Source organism: Merops nubicus, unplaced genomic scaffold (assembly GCF_000691845.1).
Source record: "Merops nubicus isolate BGI_N331 unplaced genomic scaffold, ASM69184v1 scaffold16829, whole genome shotgun sequence".
Lineage (NCBI taxonomy): Eukaryota > Metazoa > Chordata > Aves > Coraciiformes > Meropidae > Merops > Merops nubicus.
The window spans coordinates 1-21,478 of NW_008631837.1; the positions used below are offsets into that span (position 1 = coordinate 1).

At 42.6% G+C, this 21,478-nt stretch overlaps 1 protein-coding gene across 1 annotated transcript in view; it reads left to right on the top strand.

Annotated features, from left to right (window-relative positions):
• Nucleotides 1-117: 117 nt before the first annotated feature.
• The window catches only part of EFEMP1 (EGF containing fibulin-like extracellular matrix protein 1), a gene marked incomplete at its 3' end in the record, with an annotated part of 42,261 nt that continues 20,900 nt past the window's right edge, over nt 118-21,478 (top strand). Inside the window, exons 1-3 of the mRNA XM_008947730.1 lie at nt 118-198; nt 3,128-3,176; nt 3,360-3,623. Coding sequence (XP_008945978.1) covers nt 118-198; nt 3,128-3,176; nt 3,360-3,623 — 394 coding nt within the window. The remainder of the gene's footprint in view (nt 199-3,127; nt 3,177-3,359; nt 3,624-21,478) is intronic.

Here is a 21,478-nt window from a genome sequence, read left to right on the forward strand (position 1 = left end):
CCAGGTAAGGGCTGGGCGCTCGCAGCCGCTCCCGGGGCCGGTCCCTGCGTCCTCCAGCGAAGGAGAGCGCTAAAAATATTCCCGCTTTATTTGTTTTCCTTTCTTTCAAGGTTCACGATGTTGACAGCTATGTTCTTGGCTGGTCTCATTCTTATTACAGTACATTCGCAGGAAACTGAGGAAACCATAACATACACGGTAAGGTTTAATAGAGCTCGAGATAATTGCTGCTTTGCAGGGATTCTTTTCTAAATGACCCTTAAGAAAAACCGAATTTCTTGCCGATGTATGGCACGCAATGCAAAGTTCTTCGAGTTCAAACGTTAACCATAAAATAAGCTGTTCCTGCACCGGAGCAGTATTTTAAAGATGAATTTGACAAGACTGAGCAAAATAGGCTCCAAATGCCTCTTCTGGAAAGCTTATCCATGCACCGAGCTTGGTGAGCTGAACAGAATTGAGAGGGCTGAATATATATATATATTTTTTAATCCATTTTCATAGAGACAGGGTCCCTAGGACCTCCGTTTGAAATATATGGAATTTGACAGGTAATTAGGTCAAACATTCTTCTGTGTTTTCTTTTGGGTATTTCAAGCTGTTTTTAACAGAATGTAAGTACTCCAAACTGCAGTGCTCTTAATGAAGCCTCTGAGTCCTGGGGTGATCGTGGCACCGTTCCTTTCTGAGCTGGTTTGGAGCAGCAGTTTTGCATGGCTTGACAAAATTGTACAAGAATACTGGGAATAGGTTCTGCTTGTATCCAAGTGATAGAGTTGAGAGATTTAAAGGCCTTCTTGTGAGGCTCTTTTTTTATTTTTATTTTTTTTTAAATCTGCCTGTGTTCAGTCTTTGGCTTGCATCGTGCATGTCGTAGAAGGAGTGGCAATTACACTGGCTTGGGCTGGGGGGAAAAACCCACATTTTCACATCTGATTGCAGTTGTAATCCCTGCAACTTGCTTCATATGGGTGGACCTCTGCATATGTGCACAGACATCAGCCCAATGCCACACAAGCAGAAAATTCTGCACACATGCAAAAAGTTAGAGAACCACAGCCAAAGACTGGGATTGTGACTTGTACAAGTAATCCCACTGAAGCCAGTGGGATGGCTCAAGCAAGTAAATATTGCAGAGTTGGACCTTAGTGTAGAAGAGGAGGCTCAAAGAAGCCTCAAGTGAGCGTCAGGAAGCCAGTCATAAAAGACCTTAACACAGGGCTTTAGAAGCAATAGATTTTTGAAGGCTGGGAGAACTATTTAGAAGCTTCTGTGATTTTTAAGTCCCTGTATATAAGTGGAAATTGAAGATCTAAGGACCTTTTGAAAAGCCAGACTAACACAGAGATCCCACTGCCCTCTCTTCCCACATTTATTGTTTATTTTACAAAATTAAGTGGCATTTTCTGATCAGCCTGCATAGCTCTGTTTATACCCATGGAAAATTTCTAGCATGCAGCTATAACCTGGGTTCCTGTACTCCATTGTCAGAGAGGTCTCACATTCTAGGTACTTCAGTGATCATTAGACTCTAATCATTTTAATTTAACAAAAAAAAACTTAGGTTTTGGAAATTTTACTCTTAGGATGCTGCTGTTTCTCAAGTGTACAATGTATTTGTTTAGGACTAAATCCTTTTCTGTTGTAAAAGTCTCTTCAAGCTGCTGTAATAGGTGGACTTGGCTCTTTACACTTAAACAGACAGTACTCCTGCTGTGCACTAACAGTGATTGAGTAAATGCATGAATTAGCTGTTCTCCTTTGGGTTTGCATTTTCATAGCTACAGCCACTTTGGTGTTGTCAGCTCAGCACGTGGTCATCCCTTTAGGGATTGGGAACTGTGATACAATTTGCTGTCCACTTGCCCCTTTGGAGGAAAACCCCTCCAGAGTTACAACTGGCTGCCACATTTGGCAGGTCCCTGGTGTCCCCTGCAAATGAAGGAAATATTTTCAATTCTATTGCAGTCAGTGTCTGTGAGTAAAAGCTCCTCAGAATAACTTGAGGCTAACACAAGTGGATCTTGGCATCAGAAGGACAAGTTTGTCACTTGTGTAGCTCCTCTGCAAGAGGGGAGTTGCCACAAGATTTAAGTTGCTTGACCATGACTAATTACATTAGCCAACTGGATTAGTTTTTTCTATAGGGCCATTAAAGCAATATCCTAAAGAGCAGAGGATGCAGATGCACCTCTACAGCACAGCTCAGCTGATGCATTGGTGTCTCACATGCCTCTCCTGCATTGTGATACTTTGCTAATTACTTTTTGTAACTGTGCCCTGTGATTAAAATCGCTGCCCTGCAGACAGCCGGATGGGTTTGGGCAGAGGACTAATGCAGATGCCTACCTCACTGCAGGGCAGAATGCTTCAGATTCTTCCTAAATTTACTCATCTGCGTTGATGAGAATGGCTGCTGAGTGCAGTCTTGTTTGAATTTTGCAGTGTCTTATTTATAGAAGCCCTCCTGCTGTTATAAACTCTAAGCAGTTACTGGATGTCTCAACATAAATTGTTCTTCCTCGACTGCAGTTCCTGGAGTTCAGGTTAAAAAGCACCTGAATGAATTTCCAGCTGGCGTGGGATCCTTCCCCACTGCTGGAGGGCTGGTGGGACAGAGGATGAAGTCCAGGGGTGTAGAGGCCCATCAGTCCTCCTGGCAAACCAGCCCCAGGAATGAAAGATGTTCACCTGCTGGAAGGAAGTGAACAAGAGCCATATTCAGAAAAAAACATGCTTGTTTTTCAGGAGAAGATTTTCACACTGGCCAGCTGGGTCAGTCCAAAGGTTCACCTATTCCAGGGTTCAGCCAGTGACTGATGCTTTAAAGTAGTGTCTAGGAACAAGGCAAGGAGCAAGTGATGCTTTTCTCACTTTGTTCCTCAGCACCAACAAAATCCACCTGCTAACAACAAACAAGACCTGAGGAACTTCTTGGGCTAGGGGCTTTCTCTGTAGATACCTGTCATTCCTGCACAGCAATACTGTACCAACAGCTATTTTTCCAGCTTACCAAGGTCTGCCCACATTGCCAACCTCTGAGTTCAATGAAATATGCTTATTTTTTTCCAAAATAAAGAATCCTGAGTAGCCTAATTCTTAATCCTTTTTTTTCTCTTCTCCATAGCAATGCACAGATGGCTATGAATGGGATCCTGTTAGGCAACGGTGCAAAGGTACAGTAAATCATTTTCCAAGACACACTTGACTTTGGTATACCTTGAAGTATTGTCCTTGCACACCTCTGTCTCAGACAGGGAGGTGTGCCTGCATGTCTCATTCATTGTGTTGTTTGTATTAATGGCTGTTGCAGAAGGTTCGACTGTTAAAAGCATGACTTGTGTTGTTGCTAACCACAGATATTGATGAATGTGAAATAGTCCCAGATGCATGTAAAGGTGGGATGAAATGTGTTAACCACTATGGAGGATACCTCTGTCTACCTAGAACAGCACAAATTATTGTAAATGAGAGAGAAGAAGCAGGAGCAGCTGAGTCCACTAGTGGTCGGAACAACCCCATCCGACGGACCCCAGCGGACCCTCAGCGTGCCCCTCCAAACCCAACCCACCAAATCCAGTGTGCAGCTGGGTATGAGCAAAGTGACCACAACGTCTGCCAAGGTAAGCCAGCTCCCCTCTCTCTTCCTGCCAGTGGGACTGGAGTGTGTGTGTGAGGGCAGACTTAATGCCTAGGGATGACAGCCTGTAACTCCTGCATTTACCTGCATAGAATTGTTGCACCGTTAAACTGGACGTGTACACCCTGAAGATACATAAATAAAACACAAGTTGTTGCTGTTCCAAGTACAGAACTCAGTTTGTTGCAGCCTCACTGTCTGATCCTCTTTCAGGCTAACGAGTAGAATTAATTCTGTTGTCTGTAGATCCTCAGAAAAAAAATGTAATGCAAGTAGAGCAACTTGAGTTAAACGTTTTGTATTGTGTTAAGAACATCCAGGAGAGGCAGTGCTTTGAAAGAAAGCAAGCAACAGCAACTTATATTATAGACAAGTTCTGAAGATTTGCAAAACTCTGTATTTTTCAGTAAGTAAATGCTGAAGGAAACAACAAATCCCCACCAGTGAACTTTTGCTTAGACCAGATTGTAACGCAGAAGAATACGGGGGGGGGTTAATTTTCTATGAGGAGTATTTCTCAAGTAGCAGGAACCAAAGATCTGAACAGCTTGTGCTCTTCTGATGTCTGTGGGAGCTGTTCTGCAGAGACACTGCCAGCTTGCTTCCAGTCATAGCCTAGCCAGCCTTTGAAACTATGGCAATGAAGCACTCTGAGTGTACACACACCACACACGGGGCCAAAATTCTCAGGGTATTAGCAATGTTAATTGTATGCATCCAGGAACCAGACTGACAAGCACTACTGTAAACTAAAGACTGTTTCATTTATTATTTTATATAAATAGTTTACTCTTCTACTTGCTGAAGTAACAAACATTTTGCCCACTGTTTTGTTTCCTTTCATAAAAATGGATTCTACTCCCTGTTCTCAGGCTTGGCTTTCCAGCACGTTAGTGGGATCTCCCTGCAAACAGAGGGCAAAGCTTGACCCCAGCCTTCATCTTTTCCACTTTGTGGCCCATAACAGTGTAATCATATAAAATAAGTACTTGGGTGACTATAATCAGGGCAAGCTGTAATATACAGTGGTAGCTCCTCTCCCCCCTGGTATTCGTGTATACAGAATGTTATTTATCACTAGTGAGTAAATTCCCTGTCATTCTGAAGCATAGTAATCATCATGGAGGCTGGATAAGTTATTTTTGTAGGCAAAGCCTCAGAATTGCATTTCTGGCTTATCTGCAAATGTTCCAACGTTTCTGTTGCTCTAATTCAAGAATGTCAAGTGAAGAACCTACTGCAGGAGGTCAGTACCACGAGCCCCTTAACCCTGAGTGTCCACTTTGGTTTTTCCAGGGGGGGGGAAAAAAATCAGTGCCAAGGATGGCAAATATTTATGGTTTTTTTTTTCCTTAGTGTAACTTAGAAAAGCAGCAGAACCAGGAACCAACCCCAGCTTGCTGTGTTTGATGCAGCACTCCCTGCTTCAGGGAGTCTCTGTACCTCCTGTTCCAAATAAGGGGGGAGAATGAGGGTTAACTGGGAGGCTGACAACTGGTTGAGGTTTTTTTTTCTGTTGAGAAGATGATTAGTGGTGATACATTACTATTATTTTACTCTGTGCTCTGGCTTCCTGAAACTTGCAGCTAAATATTTATATTCGATTCACAAACCTTGGGTTAATTTATAACAACAACTAACTGTTGTTATAGCACCAGCACTATTTAACTAGCAGACACACAAACTATGGTGAAATCTTGGGCTTGACTGAATCAGGGTTTTGCTACTAATTTCCTCATGCCAAAACTTCCATCTCAATGCAGAAAGCATGGAAATATTAGAGTTTAAAAGCTGAAATATATTGTACTGAATGAATTCCAGCTGGAAAAAGGGTAGTGGACAGTGAAAGAAGGGATAAAAGACTTCTGGAGCACTTAAAGCATGCATTCAACTTCATGATATTCATGCTTTTCACTGCTGAAAGTATCTTATAAAAGATAATCTCAATCAGCAATGGTCCCACTGTGGATTTATTTAATTATGGTTAAAAGACTTTGCTATGATAACTGCTTGAGGCTCCTAGGGAGTGTTACTTACACACATAGTCACACTTAAGCTTGTTTTATTGTTTAGTAAATCAAATATGAAGTCCAGCTCCTTCTAATTGTTTGCAGATGTATGACATTTTCCTTCCAGTGCAGCAGCACTAAGGATTTTATAACCAATGTGAAAGTGTGGAGACCTCTGTGTAAAACAATAACATGCTCTGAGGAGCTGCAATACTGACAGCAGAGCAGAGCATGAGGGGCCTTCTGCTTCACTGCAAGTGTCCACTCCCTTGTTAAACCCTGAAAAGTGAGGGCAGGAGAGGCCAAACACACTCATGTTGCTTTCTGTGCCTGGAATAAACATGAGTAAGTGACCCCAGCCCTGCTGGGCTTCCAGAGGCTTCCATGGTGCCTTGAGCTTCATCATTCAACATCGTGGTGCCCTGTGGCCAGGTCCTGTTCCTCTGACAGGGATGAGGAATGTTCAGAGAGGCACATGATCTGCCAAAACATGGCCCCATGCCTGAGTTACAGAAGATATTTAATACTTTCTTAACTTCTGACCTGAAGGAAACAAGTGGCAAGTACAACACTTAACAGTGTTGAGAGTTTTCTGTCTGCACCACGTGCTGGTTTTTATGAAAGACCATGTAGCTCCTGAAGAGCACAGATGGCAGGTTGAGGGCAAACAGAGGCCCTGCAGAAGACAGCTCCATGGAAATGACTGCAGCTTCCTATCATATCCATCATTTTTCTAACTACTAGTGATCAGAAACATGTTCTTGTGTAGTTATGGTGATGTTAGAAGCATGGGTAGTAAAAATTTCCTGGAAAATTAAGATACTGCATGAGAGCAGTAAGTGCCAGGAACCCCCAAAACTGAGGAAAGGAGGAGGGGAAGTTATTCTGGAGGAGAATCTCTCATGCAGAATGTGTACAGAACACTGAGTTTTGTGCTTCATCTTAGAACACACTCCTAAATTCTGAGTTTATGACCTTAACTAGTCCCCCCTCTCTCCCTGTCTTTATACAGTCACCTCACTTTTCAGCATGGCTTCTAAATTTGCCCTTAACTCCAAGGGCTGCTAAATTGCTCATCAAGGTAAATTCCTCTATGTGGCACCTGCAAGCACTTTGAGGAAGGCATTCAGATGTTCTGACCTGTCATTGGGAGAGTATCACTCCAATTGGGAAAAGCCAAAAACAGTAGAACTATCATTAAGCAAGTTAGCTAATATTCACAGACACCTTTTCCCTGACAAAAAAAATCATAAATACCTGTGTTCAGTTGCCTGCATACAAGACTGAACTGTATTTCTACTCTGTTGTTCAGCTCTCTGGGATTTGAGTCTGCTCCTATTGAAGTCAAAAGAAAATCACCCAATTAATTCAATTTTGTCAAATCTAGTCTGCAAGAAAGTACAAGCTTTTCCTAGGCTGTTAATGACACTTGAATGAAACAAAGGCCAAGCAAAGGTACCAAATAACCTGTAAACTTGAGAAGGGAAAAAGAACTTGCTTTTCCTTGCCTTCCTGTCATGCTGGCAGTACAAGCAATGAAGTAAGCCAACTCCTTTGCACCTCAGCCACATTAGCTTCCTATATTTCTCCAGTCTCTTTATATCTGTTACCTTCCTATATTTCTCCAGTCTCTTTATAACCCCTTGTGCTGCTGTGACTGTAAAACAGAGGGGGAGGCAGATGGTAGTTAAAGATCTCCATGCTTTCTTCCATGAAACAGAGAGATGTTTTTCCAGGTAGTTCTGCCTACACTTGGTGGACATGGGTTGCTTTTTTTCTTCTCTGTAGGGGGGGGGAGAAAAGAAATTAACTTGTGTTCTGTACTGTGATTATTATTGCCTTGCAGAATCATTTCAGGGATCTCTTCATTTGGGTTGGGGTTTGTTGGTTGGTTGGTTTAAATTGAGTTTCCCATATTCATGGAGGCTTTTACCTCACAAAGTTAGCTTAGTGTAAGTCAAATAAGCTTCAATGCTGCATCTCTAGTTTCCTCTTTTATTTTCCTTTTTTTTTAAAGTTTTGTTTTCCACAGAGAAAGCAGATTGTATTCTATATGTGTACACCTCAGGGATGTGCAGCTAGGAACTAAAGGATGTCAAAATTGGCTGAGTGCAGGTGGCCCAGGGCAGAACTGGCTCAGGCTGGGCAGTCTGGGGGTGCCTCAGGAAGGTTTTGGCTGGGGTGCAGGCTGCCCTTCTGAAATGCTCCTCCTAATGAGCTCCACTGCACAGGCTTTGGTTTCCATCACTGAGGGGTCTTGGAACATGCAAACCAGATCCCATTCCTCTGAGACAGCCTGAAGTGCACTGAGGGAGTGCTGCTAATACATGGCAACGCCTAACGAGCTTTCAGGCTCCAGAACTGGTCTGAAGAGCCCAGAAACCCTCAGAAATGCATGGGCCAGGACACTGGAGCCTCTGCACCAGCTTCTCATCTGCTCCTGTGGGTCCACACTGTTGGCTGACATGGACATAACCCAAAATACACCTATAATGATTTCACAGGCTAGCCCCAGAAATGTTTCAGAGAGCTTTTTGTAAAATATTTCACCAAGTTTTCCCACTTACTGTGTTTAAGGAGTACTTGGGGGAAAAAAAATTGCTTTCTGGACTACTTTTACAAGGGCCTGAGCTTTGACAAGGTTAGTTCCAGGGTTGTTCCTCTCAACAACAAACACAAGACTTGTTTAGATGGAGAATAGGGTGAGGAGAGAGGCTGTGGTAGGGAAGGTAAAGTGTAGTTCTGTGGTTTAGGATGCTATTAGTTCCAAGTGCTTATCCAGGCACAGTTCATAAGTCCATATGTTTGCTGCAGGACTTTTAAGAGTAGAATATTTGTTGCCAGGAGCAGCCACCCTAAGAGACTGAGCAGGTGACACATGCCATTTGAATACTAATCCCTTGGAAAAACTGTAGGAGTTTTGCAGGTCTAAGAGAATGCACAGAAGGACACGTGCTGATGTTTTCACAGCTCTTTGCACTGAGTGTTCATGGATGTAAATTCATTTGGGTACATCATGCAGAGATCATCTTTCATCACCCCATCCTGAACCCATTGTTCAAGCTGTTAATCTGTGAAACTGCTGCACTGTGCTGTAAAGAGCCCTTTCTGGAGCATCTCTTTAATAGCCTGGAGGGACCAGAGGAGAGGTCACAAAAAACCCATCTTGTTTAGAGGGCCTGGTTTGGGGCATTTTCAAGATTTGGCCACTCTGAATCATCTTCCCATCTGTGTGTGCTATTTGCACAGCTGTGAGCATGGTGTCAAGACCTTGGATGGGTTTTCTCTCTTCTGTCTGACCATTTCACTGTGCACATCCATCACAAGCATAAATCCTAGCAGCTGCTTCCCCTCCTTCAGTGACTTACTGCTCTTCCATTATCCTCACCCCTGCAGGAATACACTCAGTGGGTTACAGCTAAAGATTCCTGCCATATGCTAATCGTGCTAAGTGGCCTAGATTCAGGCAGGCTTCCCAAAGTTGTATTTACCTTGAGCTTTTTGGATTCTCATTCTCCAGGCAAGCACCAGGCTTCGAGTTTAAATAAACTCATTAGCAGTTCTCATGGCTTCTTAGTGAAGAAAAATAGGATCCTACAGTAGTCGTAGGGACTGTGGTACTCCTGGGTCTGATCTGCTGATTGTCAAGCCCTGTTTGCTTAGGAGCTCTAAGGAGGAGAATGTTTTGACAGGCAAAACAGAGCAAATGTATTCAGGAGGCACAGGGCCTGAAGGAAGTCCAACCCTCCAGCCATCTGGCCTCCCTCAGAATGTCCCTCTCTAAGCTGGAGGTCTTTATTGTAAGGCAATCAGAACTCACACCAGAGAGCCAAGGGGAGGAATGTGCTTGGGTCTGAGCCTGGCTGGGCACCCCAGCATGCTTGGCACCTGATTCAAAGGCACAGGGTGGTTTATCTCTTCGAGGAATTCCCTCTATCTGTTGGAAAGGCTCAGACTCCAGCATCTTCAAAGTCAGCAAGCCCTGCAAGGAGTGAGAGCTGCCCTCTGTTGTGTTCAGTAGCATCAGTGAAACATCATTTGGGGGGGCAGGGACTGCCCTTTGTTCCCCATGCCAATACCTGCTGTCAAGGAATTGTGGTCCCCAGCATTGCAGTAAGACAGAAGGTTTCCCCAGCAGTGTTAAGAGCATCCTGGCAGCTGCTTTGAGCACCTTTCTTGGGTAATTTGATAGTGATACAGCTGCTGTTTTACAGCTAGATCCTTTCTCTCATAATTCCATGAAAAAAACCATTATAGTGATGTTCTCAGTGTGTTCACTTGGAGTAGTTACTGCTCCACAGACTGTTGCATTATAGATCTTTAGCCTGCTGAGAAGGGTTGTGTGTTCCTCCTTTCTCCCAGTTGTTTGCTCAGGGTAATTTGCTCTCAACCAACACTTTTCTTCTGTTTTTTAACCTGATTCCTGCTTCAGATTACTTAGTATATAATGGAAATGCTTTTCTCTGTGTTGTATTTTAGATTTTGAAGTCTGGGTTACCAAGTCACCTTTTCTAAGCCTAGAATATTTCTAAAGGATCTCAGCATTACAGACACCTGGTTTTTAAAGGTCCCAGGCATTTGCTGAGCATCTCCAATGATGATCTGCTAATTTAGCAAGCTGAAAAACTATCTCAAGAGCTGAGTTCAAAACTTATTGTCCTTATTTTATTCTCTTTCCAATTGGTTTTCTTAATTTCTTTCTCATGTTGGCAAAGGAAGATGACAGCCATGGTTTTTCTTTGCCTTTCTGTGTGTGCCAAAATAGTCCTACAAGAAGAACAAAGCTTCCCACAAATATAGAAGTGGTCTAGTTCAGTTCTTCACTGGACCACCTACTGATGCCCAGGTTCCTTTGCCTATCCTTGACTGAGAAAGAATATCTACTGCACTACAGCCAAGTGAACCAGTCTCCAGGATTACTGGAATTAATCCAGCACGTTGTTCAGACTCACTGTTTTGCCATTTTCCCACCATCAAAGGCAAGAAGAAGACAGTGGTGCAGGGACCCCATCCTAGTGAGGTGGTTTTGGGCTGGTGGAAACCACAATGAGAGAGTCATTTTCAAGTTGACCTCACCAGGTTGCATCTTAAACATGCTGCATATTTGTGGTGTAGTCAACTCTTTTTGTCCAGCACTGTCAGGGCAACTCCTTTGTCCTGAGTATATGTTAACCAAGTGAGAACTTTTTCTTCATTGCTTTCAAAGAAGTTGAACTTGGCTGTCTCCTTTTATTATATTTAAGGAATATTTATTGGCATTTTCCCTCTTTGATGCTTTTTGTGCTTTTTTTTTCTAGACTATCATCATTTATATGTGGTTTATAATTCATAACAGACAAGCATCCTTTCAGCTGAAGGGATCTTATCAAAGCAAAGCTTGGCACATACCTCTCAGAAGGTTCAGCTGCTTCTCTCCACAAGCTTGAAAGCTCTGAATGTGGCTAGTAAGATCTCTTCCCCCTGTATGTGAGAAGAATATATGGAATATGTAATCAGCCATAGAAAGTTCATGGATAAAAGCATGAAGTTTCACAAAGATTAAGTCTGTTTTCATCTTCAGTTTGCTAAGTGTTTTTTTTTTCATAGCAGCCAGAAGGCAATACTTCTATAGAGAGAGGGATGTTTGCCATAGTTTAATATACACCAAAACTTAACCTGACAACATCCACTAAATGCACAAGAATCCCACTTGTACTTCCCTTCATTTACATTTTCACTTTACTGAAAATACAAGAGGGATTTGCAAACTGCAGAGCTATGAAGGAGTTTAGCATACTAGTTTTTATATTAGTTATATAGTATATTATTAGTTATTATAAAATACCTTTTATGCTCCTTCACAGTTGTGTTTTATTTGTTGATTTGAAATCATGTTAGAGGCTGGTGCTGTTGTAAGTATAGTGGAGAAATGTCTCATCTTTAGGTGTAATTACATGGTTTAAAAGTTCCTAAGGAAAGAACATGTGTTATACACACTTGTGTAAGCTACAGTGCTAAGAAAAAGCTCTTAAAGCCCAGAAATTAATTATACCTTTTCTGGCATAATGTATCCTCATCTCTTAATGAGGCATTTTCAGAACTGAATATTCAGTAGACTCTTATTTGTTGCTGTTACTAAATACCTTAAATAAGTAACTTCACCTGACTGAAAAATGCCCCATAACTATTCTGCAGTTAGAAGGGGAGGAAGATTTTTGTTGTTTTCTGGTTTTTTTCTGGTCAAGGATAACGATGGTGACCATAGGTGGCTTACCACAGGAATAATTAAGATTCTTCAGTAGGATGGGAAAGGATTCACTGTATGAAGGGTTATCTCCTAGAAAGAGATGTTTACTTTGGGGAGCTCTGAATTTGTCTTTATTAACTCCTGATTAAAAAAAAAACCATGCCTTTGAGTGGATATATCTAAGGCATCATTTAAAACTAGTTAAATCAGTTCTGAAAAGGAGAAGACATGGCTGAGCTTTACTTTCACAAGCTGAATTTAATCTGAAGTAGACTTGTAGAGCAAGGCATGACCTGGGATGAGATGAGAGGATATGATATAAGCAGCTCTGACACTGCACTTGAGCATGTTTAGTCCATGCCTGAACAGATGTTCTGTGCAGTTTCCTGACCACAAACAGAGCTTGTTCAAGGATTTCTCTATGCATGTGCCTGCATGGGTGGGATTTCTGTTAGCAGGTCATTATGTGTGCAATCAAACCTCAGCAGATAGTGAAAAGCAGTGGGGAGAGTACAGTGATTTTAAAAGTTTCAAGCCTGAATAGCTTCTGGAATTTATTTTTTTTGTCTATCAACACCAGTATAATCTACAATTACTCTGAGTTCTCAAAGTAATTTGTCACCACCTACCCATGAGTCTTTTCTTTCAAAAAGCTGGTCTTTTATGAAGGACAACTGGCCTTCCACTCTCCTCTGAGTAATAATCATTCTCATCTGCTTGATACTCTTGGCACTTAAATTCCACTACCAGCTCTATCTTGCACCAAAAGTAACACTCTGATAGGTCAGATTGCTGTGGTAAAACTGGTGTTTTTATGGAGATGTAGAAATTTGGTTTTCCATCATTAAAATTCACAAGAGTTTAAGAAATCCAGGGGGAAAAAATTAAGACCTCTTATGGGACAAAAAAATACACTCTGATGCCAGAAAAACAGTAATATGGGCAATCAGTTACTGCATATCTCTGAGTATTAACAATTTAAAATGAAATACTTATCAATACTGCTTAGCAGAAGAGCTGCCAGGTCTAACAGAAGCAGTGAGAATTGGAAAATGCAAAGACTTTTGACAGGTAGCAATTTTCTGTATGGTTTCAAAGAGGTTGCCAACAAGCTAACATTTAATAACAGACTGGCACAGAGGGAAGGAACAAAACACTGCAAAGGGAGCAGAAACTGAAGTGTGATTGATGCTGATTTGACCTAGCTTATTAATCTATCTTGATGAGAAGGATGGCAAAAGCAATCTCCTTGTCTAGACTTACTCCATAGAAAACTTTAAATATCTGAGCTGCATTAGAAGAGAGATGGAATTTAATGCACATTGAGAAGCAACAAGTACAGTTTGGTATTCAGAAGGTTCATCTAAGTTACATAATTTCATCATTTCAAAAAAAAATAAGTATCTTTGTCAAGGACCTTGAAAAACAATTTTGAAACTGTTTTGTTTTCCACCTGTGTTACCACATCTTACTTTTCTATCTTGTAGCATTTCAAGCACTTTCTCAGTAGATTAATTTGTTCTCAAGGGACTTTCTTATCAGGAACAAGATCTCTACATAACTTTTAGATGATAAAGATGAACCAGTTAAAGCAATCCCCATCCCACTTGGGGCTAATTAAGAGCAGTAATATTTCAACAGGCAGCATTGCAGCTTGTGCACAGCCACATCAGAAATAAGCAGTGTACTGGAGCACCCACTGCTCTGCCCCACAGGCTGTGGAAGGTGCTTCAACTTTACTCCTCACAGAAGCTGTTGGAGGTGTGCAGAATCCAAAAGCCACTCCCCTTTCCAAGGGGTAACAAAAATACACATTCTTATCTGAAGTCATCCTGCTTGTATTTACTCTGTACTAGATCTGCCTCAATCTTATCTGGCTTAATTTGAAGGATCAAGACAGATTTCCTTCCACCTCTCTCCGTGGGTGTTACTTGAGTAGAGAAGTTCAGGGTGATTGCAGAACCCTGTGATACTGCCAGCACTTCCAAGCCCAGTGTTTGTCATACAAGCAAATAAAAGTGATAGGCTTAAGTCAACAACATTGTACTGGTTGAGCACCTCTTGGGCTGCTGTGGTTTGCAGAAGCAGGAGAGCATTACAGTTCAGATGAGCCAGAACTGGAAGAGAGTTACAACCCTCCTCCTGATAAGGTCTGTGCACTGCAAAAGTTGGGCATGAGAGAAAACCACCTGTTTTTCCCCATCACAAGCACTTTTTAACCATTAAATAATCCAGAAAATATATTGGTTAAGTTTTAATCTGATGTTCAGCATGAGGAAAATTATTTTGGAGAGGGGGGTGGTTTTTTGTGTGCTCTGAGATAAAGTATTCCTCTGTCAGAGACTGTGTCTCTATATGGCTATGAAAGGGGAAAATCCCCATTTCTAGGAAATATTTGTATGACAAAGTTGCTTCATTATACATTTAAATCAAAAACATTCTCTCCATTACGATTACTCTCAAATTTCAGTGTTCACCATGAAGAGAATCTCTTCCTTACTATGCATGCAGATTTATAAGGCTCCAGGCACCTTTGAAATAAATTGAAAGCACAGCCATGTACTAAAGCCAAAGCCAGACACCAGCCAAGGAGATCCACCCAGCAACACCCTCCAACACCCTCAGCCTCTTCCCCTAAGCACAGCTTTAGAGCACTAAGCTTGAGCTCTGCTTTCTCCACCCTGCTGAAAGCTTCCTGGGGGATTCCCCAGCTCCTCTGCCAGTGCCTGGTCACCGTGCACCAGCAGCTCACTTGCTCCATGTTCTTACCTGCCAGGTTTGCAGCACCACTCAGCCCACTTCAAGGGGAATATTGCAAACCAGGAGCAGCTCCCAGCAAGAGGAAGCAGCAGTGAGGGGAGTTGAACGCCTACGAGAGAGAGAAGCGTGGCAAATCCACACAGAAATAACACAGGGCTTGGGGAAAGCAGGCTTGCAACTCCTGTTTTCCACTCTGAAACAAATCAAAAACTTCATCTATGACAGGGATATAACAAGGTGATAGAGTTGGAGGACCCCCAGAAAAGGAAAAGCTCCCTGAACTCACTGCTGTAAGATACAAGTGAGACCAGCAATTTAATAACTTAATTAAACAAAGGTCTGGGTGTTTTATACAGTAAGACCTGAAGTTAAAAAAGGTTAAAAAGCTAAAAAGAAAGTTTTATTTTTGCAAAAGGTGATAAACGTAATTTCTATGTTTAAGGCAGTCTTGATTAAAGAAGGTCAGGATGAGGTTAATTGTTGGAAAGCAGATTGGCAAGATCTGTACCCTTCTGAGGTACCTCAAGCTGCCTGATTTGGGAAGGCACAGGGTGTTAAATTTTCCATCTCTTTGCATTTGGTGACCCCTTATTGGGGATTGAGCACAAAGCCTCTTCCCCAAAGCTTTGATTAACTGATCTTGGGGAGATCAGATGCTCAGTGTTGTAACAGACAAGCTGCAGAGGGTTGAGGCTTCTTTAGAGACTGCAAACGAGTATAGTTCTGTTGAAAATTAAAGCCATTGGGAAACTTAGACAAAAGTTTTCATAATTCTGACAAATTGATGTATAAATAATCTGGTCAGAGTGGTAGCTGTCAAATGCAATTTAAAACAGATCTCTATGGAAAAGAAATCAGGTGTTAGTATTGAGAACGTTTTCATCCTAGGAATGGGTTGGTTGCTGTGGGGAACAGCATGCAACACTGACATTCACTGACATCATTTTGTGCTGCCACAGCTTTTGGGGGCCTTGCTTAGGCTCCATGCCTCTGGACAGCATACACCTGGAGAATGAAGCCTGTCCTGCTCTGAAGAGCTTAGTGGAGCGTGCACTCACATACCTCAGCAAGCACACCCATTACACAACACCACTGCTGCGTTCAGCTCTCTGTTTGGGACAAAAGCAGCAGCAGCTTATATCATTCTTTGCATTTGATTCTTTGCTTTAGTATCTGTCATGTCCAACCTAGCCAAAAACTGGCCTCAGCAAATTCTGGCTCGTAGCTGCTTTGGGAGCCCCGGGGGCTCCATACACATGCCTCATCCGTGACCAAACAGGGGCTAAGGAGCCATTTCACAGCCCCTTGTCCTCAGGGTGGAGTCACACTCCTATGACAGCCATGATCAGTAGGCTGAAAGCAAAATATTAAAGAGACCAAAGGGACCAACTGGGATTTTCACAGCCTGAATGGCCATGCAGGGGATGGAGGCCAGAAAGAACGATCCGAAGTGTCTACAAATATGAAAATTAGCAAAAAAAAACAACCCCACAGCGACAAAAATGTGGTGGTTTGTTTTTTTTTTAATTTGGCTGTAAGATTCCAAGTGGGACAGCCGTGGGATCTGCCTGGATCAGCTCAAGGCCATCTCTGCACAACACCCCAAGAACAGCCCAGCAGCTCACCCCAGGCACCGGCTCCCCCGTGCTCCAGCTGCATGGCACAGAGTCCCAGAACCCCCTGTCCCACCGAGTCAGATTCAAGGCAGCATTCCTGTCCCTTTGGGAGGCAACTGGGCTGGGCTGGGTAGACAACAGCCCTTAAAAAAGGGAATGATAATATGCAGATTTTTCCATTCCTATCGTTTGGCCTTAATTTGAACACTGAAATGTTTCTGTCCCCTCATTAACTATTCTTAGCATTAATTGCAGTTTAGCCCAGCAATGACCAAATGACTTCCTTAGAGATTTTTTTTCCCCCCCCTCTCAGTTCACAGCTGTCCTGAATTTATTTAGTTTGGTGCTTAGGTTGCATAAAAAACACCCCACGTTTTGTGACTCAGCCTCCATAAATGTTTTCATCAGAAACCTCACTTGACTCAACTACTGCCTGAAGAACACCAGCTGTAAAAAGCCAGAGGAAAGAAAGGTAGTACAGTTCTGGTTAATAGCTCAGAGTATATTTACAGCATCATAAAATAACCCAGGTGAGAAGGGACCTCAGGAGGTCTCTAGTCCAACATCCTGCTCAAAGCAGGAGCAAGCTCTGAGATCAGAGCAGGTTCACCAGCCCCTCAGACCAGGGAGGTTAAGGCAGTTGGGTCTGGAAGTGGATGGAGAGTGCACAACCTTTCTGGGCAGCATGTTCCACTTCTTGACTGCAGTAATGGTGAAAAAGCTTTTCCCTTATATCTGCTCAGAACCCCTCCTTTCAATTCACCCAAGATGGTAAAGACAGACAAAAGAGATGGGTTAAACATGCAGACTGGTGTGTGTCCTCTTCATTTTTCATTATACTCCTAGCTGGTTTGTATTGGTCCCTCCATTTTACTTATCAAACTATTTAGAAGTCTTTTATTATTTCATTTGGCTGTAGCACAGAGGGAGTGCCACTCACCAGTGGAAGTTTCCTTCTGGAAGGCACAGTATGCACAGATGTGGTGAAAGCTCACCTGAGAAAACCTTCCAGCTTCATACTTTTAAACATTTGCCTTGCATTCCTCCTTTACCCTATTTTCTCTGAGAAGATGAAAAAAAATACACCTTTTTAGGTTTTAACCCACTACTAAGACTATTTCTTACTGTAATTTTCAAAACTGAATTTTTTTCAAAAGCTGCTGTATTTTTTTGGGGAAAAATGGTTTATTTTTCTTACAAAAGGTGAAGGCAAGGAGGTACTTTCCATAAGGGAAAGGAATGCAATCCTGGCTTTGAATGAAAACACCTTCATGGGAAAGACCAGCTAGTGAGAAGCTGAATGTCTTTCCCAGCCTCCCAGGACCCAACTCTTCCTACACGTGAATCTCTGCAGCTTTTTTCAGTTTTAGTTTGTAAAAGGAAAAGAAAACATCAATGTGTATCCACAAACCATGAAAAAATGTCAGGTTTTGGGTCGATGGTACTTAGTGTGCAAAACTGGGAATAATGCAGAGATTTATTCATAGCTAGTGTGCTTCTTAAAGCACTGAAACTATATCAAGACTGATTTTAACACCCAAACCCACTGTTTATATGTTGAATTATCACAGTAAGCCCCACTTACTTGTGCTCCAGCATTTAAAGCCCACGTTTGATCCCAGCAGTGTCCCTGACATCTTTGCCTGTGCCTCAGTTTACACAGCTACTTCATGCTGCCCTGGAGGAGTCCTTCCCCTCACTGCCAGGAACTTTTGTTTTAAAAAAAACCTTGCTGGAGCAAGCCTGCAATACCAAGTGCAGATGGCTCCTGTTGAGGAGTGGGTAGGAAGTGCTTGAAAGGGCAGGAGGGAGTAGCCTGGATCTGAAGGAAGGGTGCTGTTTACTCAGCTTGCACTTAGCTGCTGGGACAGTGTTTTCAGGGCATTCTGCAGAGTCTCCCATCTAGCAGTGCTGTCCCTTTTAGACACTCTCCACGTCCTATTTGTGTGTGTGTTCAGCCCTCTTTAAACTGGCAACCAGTGCCAAGAGCTGACTGCAGACAGCAATTCACACTGTGATCCTGGAGAAATTACTCTGCAATTAGCAACATCCCAACGTGAGCTGCAGAATGTTAATGGAATCAAGCTGCTCCTTTAGGAAACGAGATACTTCACAGTTTATGATTTATGGTGACTCTAAAGAGGATTGTGAACACTTTCCAGTGCCAGATGAAGAAATACTGTCACTTTTACTAACTAGATGCTTCGTGCCACTTCTGGAGGAAGTGATGCCTGGCTTGACTAAAATAACCATCTCCTCAGTGTCCTCTCTGTAACAGCCCTTCTAGGAACTGAATTGCAAAACTGTGATCATCTGAAAATCAAACACTTTGTCTTCACTCTGAGGAGCAGAATGATGCAGCAGACATCTGTGGGACAGAAGGATGTGTAGCTTTATGTTCAGAGAGTTCTTTCCATGAGCTTGTCAGATTCATTTGCTGGCTCTAGAGGTTTTGCTCTCTACCACCAGACATTTTGGGCGAGCAAGTGTATGAAGCCTTATGGGGTAAATCAAAATTACTGCACAAAAAGGAGTAATAATAAATCAAGCCCAAGAGTTTTAGGTCAATATGAAGAATTAACTTATTTACTGAGTGTTCTGTAGATAAGAGATCATTGTTCTTTGCTTTGAAAAGATTCCTGGGTTTAATAGGTATTCAGTCATTACTTATCTATTATGCTTTGCTTCCTTTTTATTTTCCTTTCATTGAAAACGAGAGCTAACTCTTTAAAAGTAATTTGGACTTGATCCTAAAACACACTGAACACTTCCCAGTCCTGAAAATAATAGGATATAAGAACGTTCATGACTTAGTTCTCATTTCTCTGAGGTGTTTTTTGAAACTTGGAAATCAGTTCAGAAGATCCTGATTATCTGAGACACTGTATTTCTTTTATCCTATTGATCTCTTTGCCTGTCCATGGAATCTCCATACTACTACCCTGTTAGAACCTAAATAAGTTTAGATATAGATCTAGCTACACAGGATGTTTAACAAACTGCTAGAAACCAACCTTGTGCTTGATCTTCTACCAGCGTTTTGCATATTTATTGGTAGCATCCAATTAATTAAAACCAGCCTCTAAATCAATGGAGTTGGTTAAGTGCTATATACAAAACTTTTCAAGCTACTTAAGCCTACATATTTACAGTCTGTTCAAAAACGCCCCCTCCTCTTCAGTAGTCCCTAGCTGGAAAACTTGGAAAAGCTTTTTAAAGTCTCCACAGGCCACAAATATCATTACCTACCAGACTGGTTCTTGCTGTCCTTTGAAATCCTCCACTCCCTCCTCTTGAGGCTGCAGGCTGCTTGAAAGTGGCCCTGTCTTTTGGTTCAGAGCCTGTGCATCAGAACAGTGGAATCCTTATCCATGGCAAGGGCTTCTCTAAGCTACCAGCACAGAGAAATACAAGTATTATGTTAGACCTCTTAAGCTCACCCAGTCAATGTGAACTTGATTAGCCTGGGAGAAAGCTTAAAGCTGTGAACAGTGGGTTGGATTATTCAAGCTACCAAAAAAAAAAACCCAACCCTCACAGTAGCTTAAATAATAATAGGATTGGAAAAATGGCAAAAAAAAAGCCTTACTTGAAAACACTTTAGCTTCAGATTTTTAAGTGTTTCTCCCTGTTATCCTATTGGTAAGAAAATAATGTGCTTGTAGATATTTCCTTTTCCTCCACTATAACTAGAGCACCTCACTAACACTTAGACACATCTACTTGCTTGGCCTTTTAGTTCTATTCTCTGCTCGTGGCATGAATGACTTCAATATAATGAGTCTCCCTCAGATTCATCTTGTGTTGGTTCATCTCTTGCCTCACCAGTTACTGCAGGATGGCACTTCCCTGAAGAAGGAGCCACTGCTCTTTGGGTTTTGCCATCCAGCAGCGTGGCATGGATTTGCCCCCTAAAGCTGCAGAGCTGAGGGGAGGATCAGTCATAGCAGAATTAAATCCATCTGGAAGGCATTTGAGGCAGCAAGACATCTCTGAAAGCCTTGAGTGTGATTGACAGCTTTTTCCAATAGCTTTGATGGAAGTCTAAATTGAGAAATCTCCCATCCTGCAAGAATTTATGAGCAAAATTTATTTTGACCAACCAATGTTGGCCTGTGTTCAACAGCGTTTGAGGCCCTTGTGTTCCCCTGAAGGCTTCTGCTCATTAGTTAACCTCTGCAATGGTCATGGGAAGGCTAGATTAGATTTTAATCAAACATTCAGGAGCGTCTACATGAAGCTGGAGAGAAGCAGGCAGTGAAGCAGCTGGGCTGGTGGTGTTCTGGGCATCCCCCAGAAATGGGGAGATGCAGGCAGGCTGCAGAGCATGGGCAGCCACCTCATACACACAGCTTGCAAGACACTCAACATCTGGGACCTCCTGCTTACTGGAGGAGGAATGGAATAGATGAAACCCAAGCAAACGAAGAGAAGGAAAGGCCTCAGTGCTGCTTTTTTTTAGGAAGGATGGCTAAAGCTTCCCCCTCACCTTTCTTCCTAGAGCCAGGAGCAAGAGAAGCAACTCATGCCACACAGTATTAATAAACTCACCCAGTGAATCTGTCAGGGCTTGTTCCTTCCCTTCCCCTCGGGAGCTACAAAGCCAATTCCTCTTGACTCCTGCAGGCCTCTGGAGGCAAAAAGCCTGGTTTGGATGGGCATCTGCACTAACACCTGTCCCACAGCACATCTGCCACGGGCAGACTGGGCTCTGTGCTGCTGCTCTTCCCCTGTGCCTGCCAGTGGCCAGAGCCAAGAGACTCGCCTGGCACTGAGCAGTGGCTAACACTAGCACAGCCCTGGGAGGACCTGAAGGGTTCATTGCTCACTGTCCTTGGCTCTCCTGCCAAATTCACACCCACAGGTTCCGGGGTGAATTTTGTGAATTTTGACCCACACTTTGTCATGGCCACAGTTTCAGAAACAACAACTGTCTTTCATTCAAGAATTTCATCACCTGGCACAGAATAGGAAGGATTGTCAGAGGAGCTTCCTGGCCTTTCACAACCACCTCACGAGAGATGATTTTCTCAGACTGTTTGGATGGAGCTTGTTTCTTTCCCAGTGCTCACTTACCTGTGTTCTGTACGTTTTAAGATCATCTGGAGACTTGCACAGGGCTCTATCTATTTTAGATTGTTTTTACTGGCAACTAACGTATACAACCATGCACCCACGTGGACAAAATTACAGAGCCCAGACCACTTTTATACAGAGTTCCTTCAGC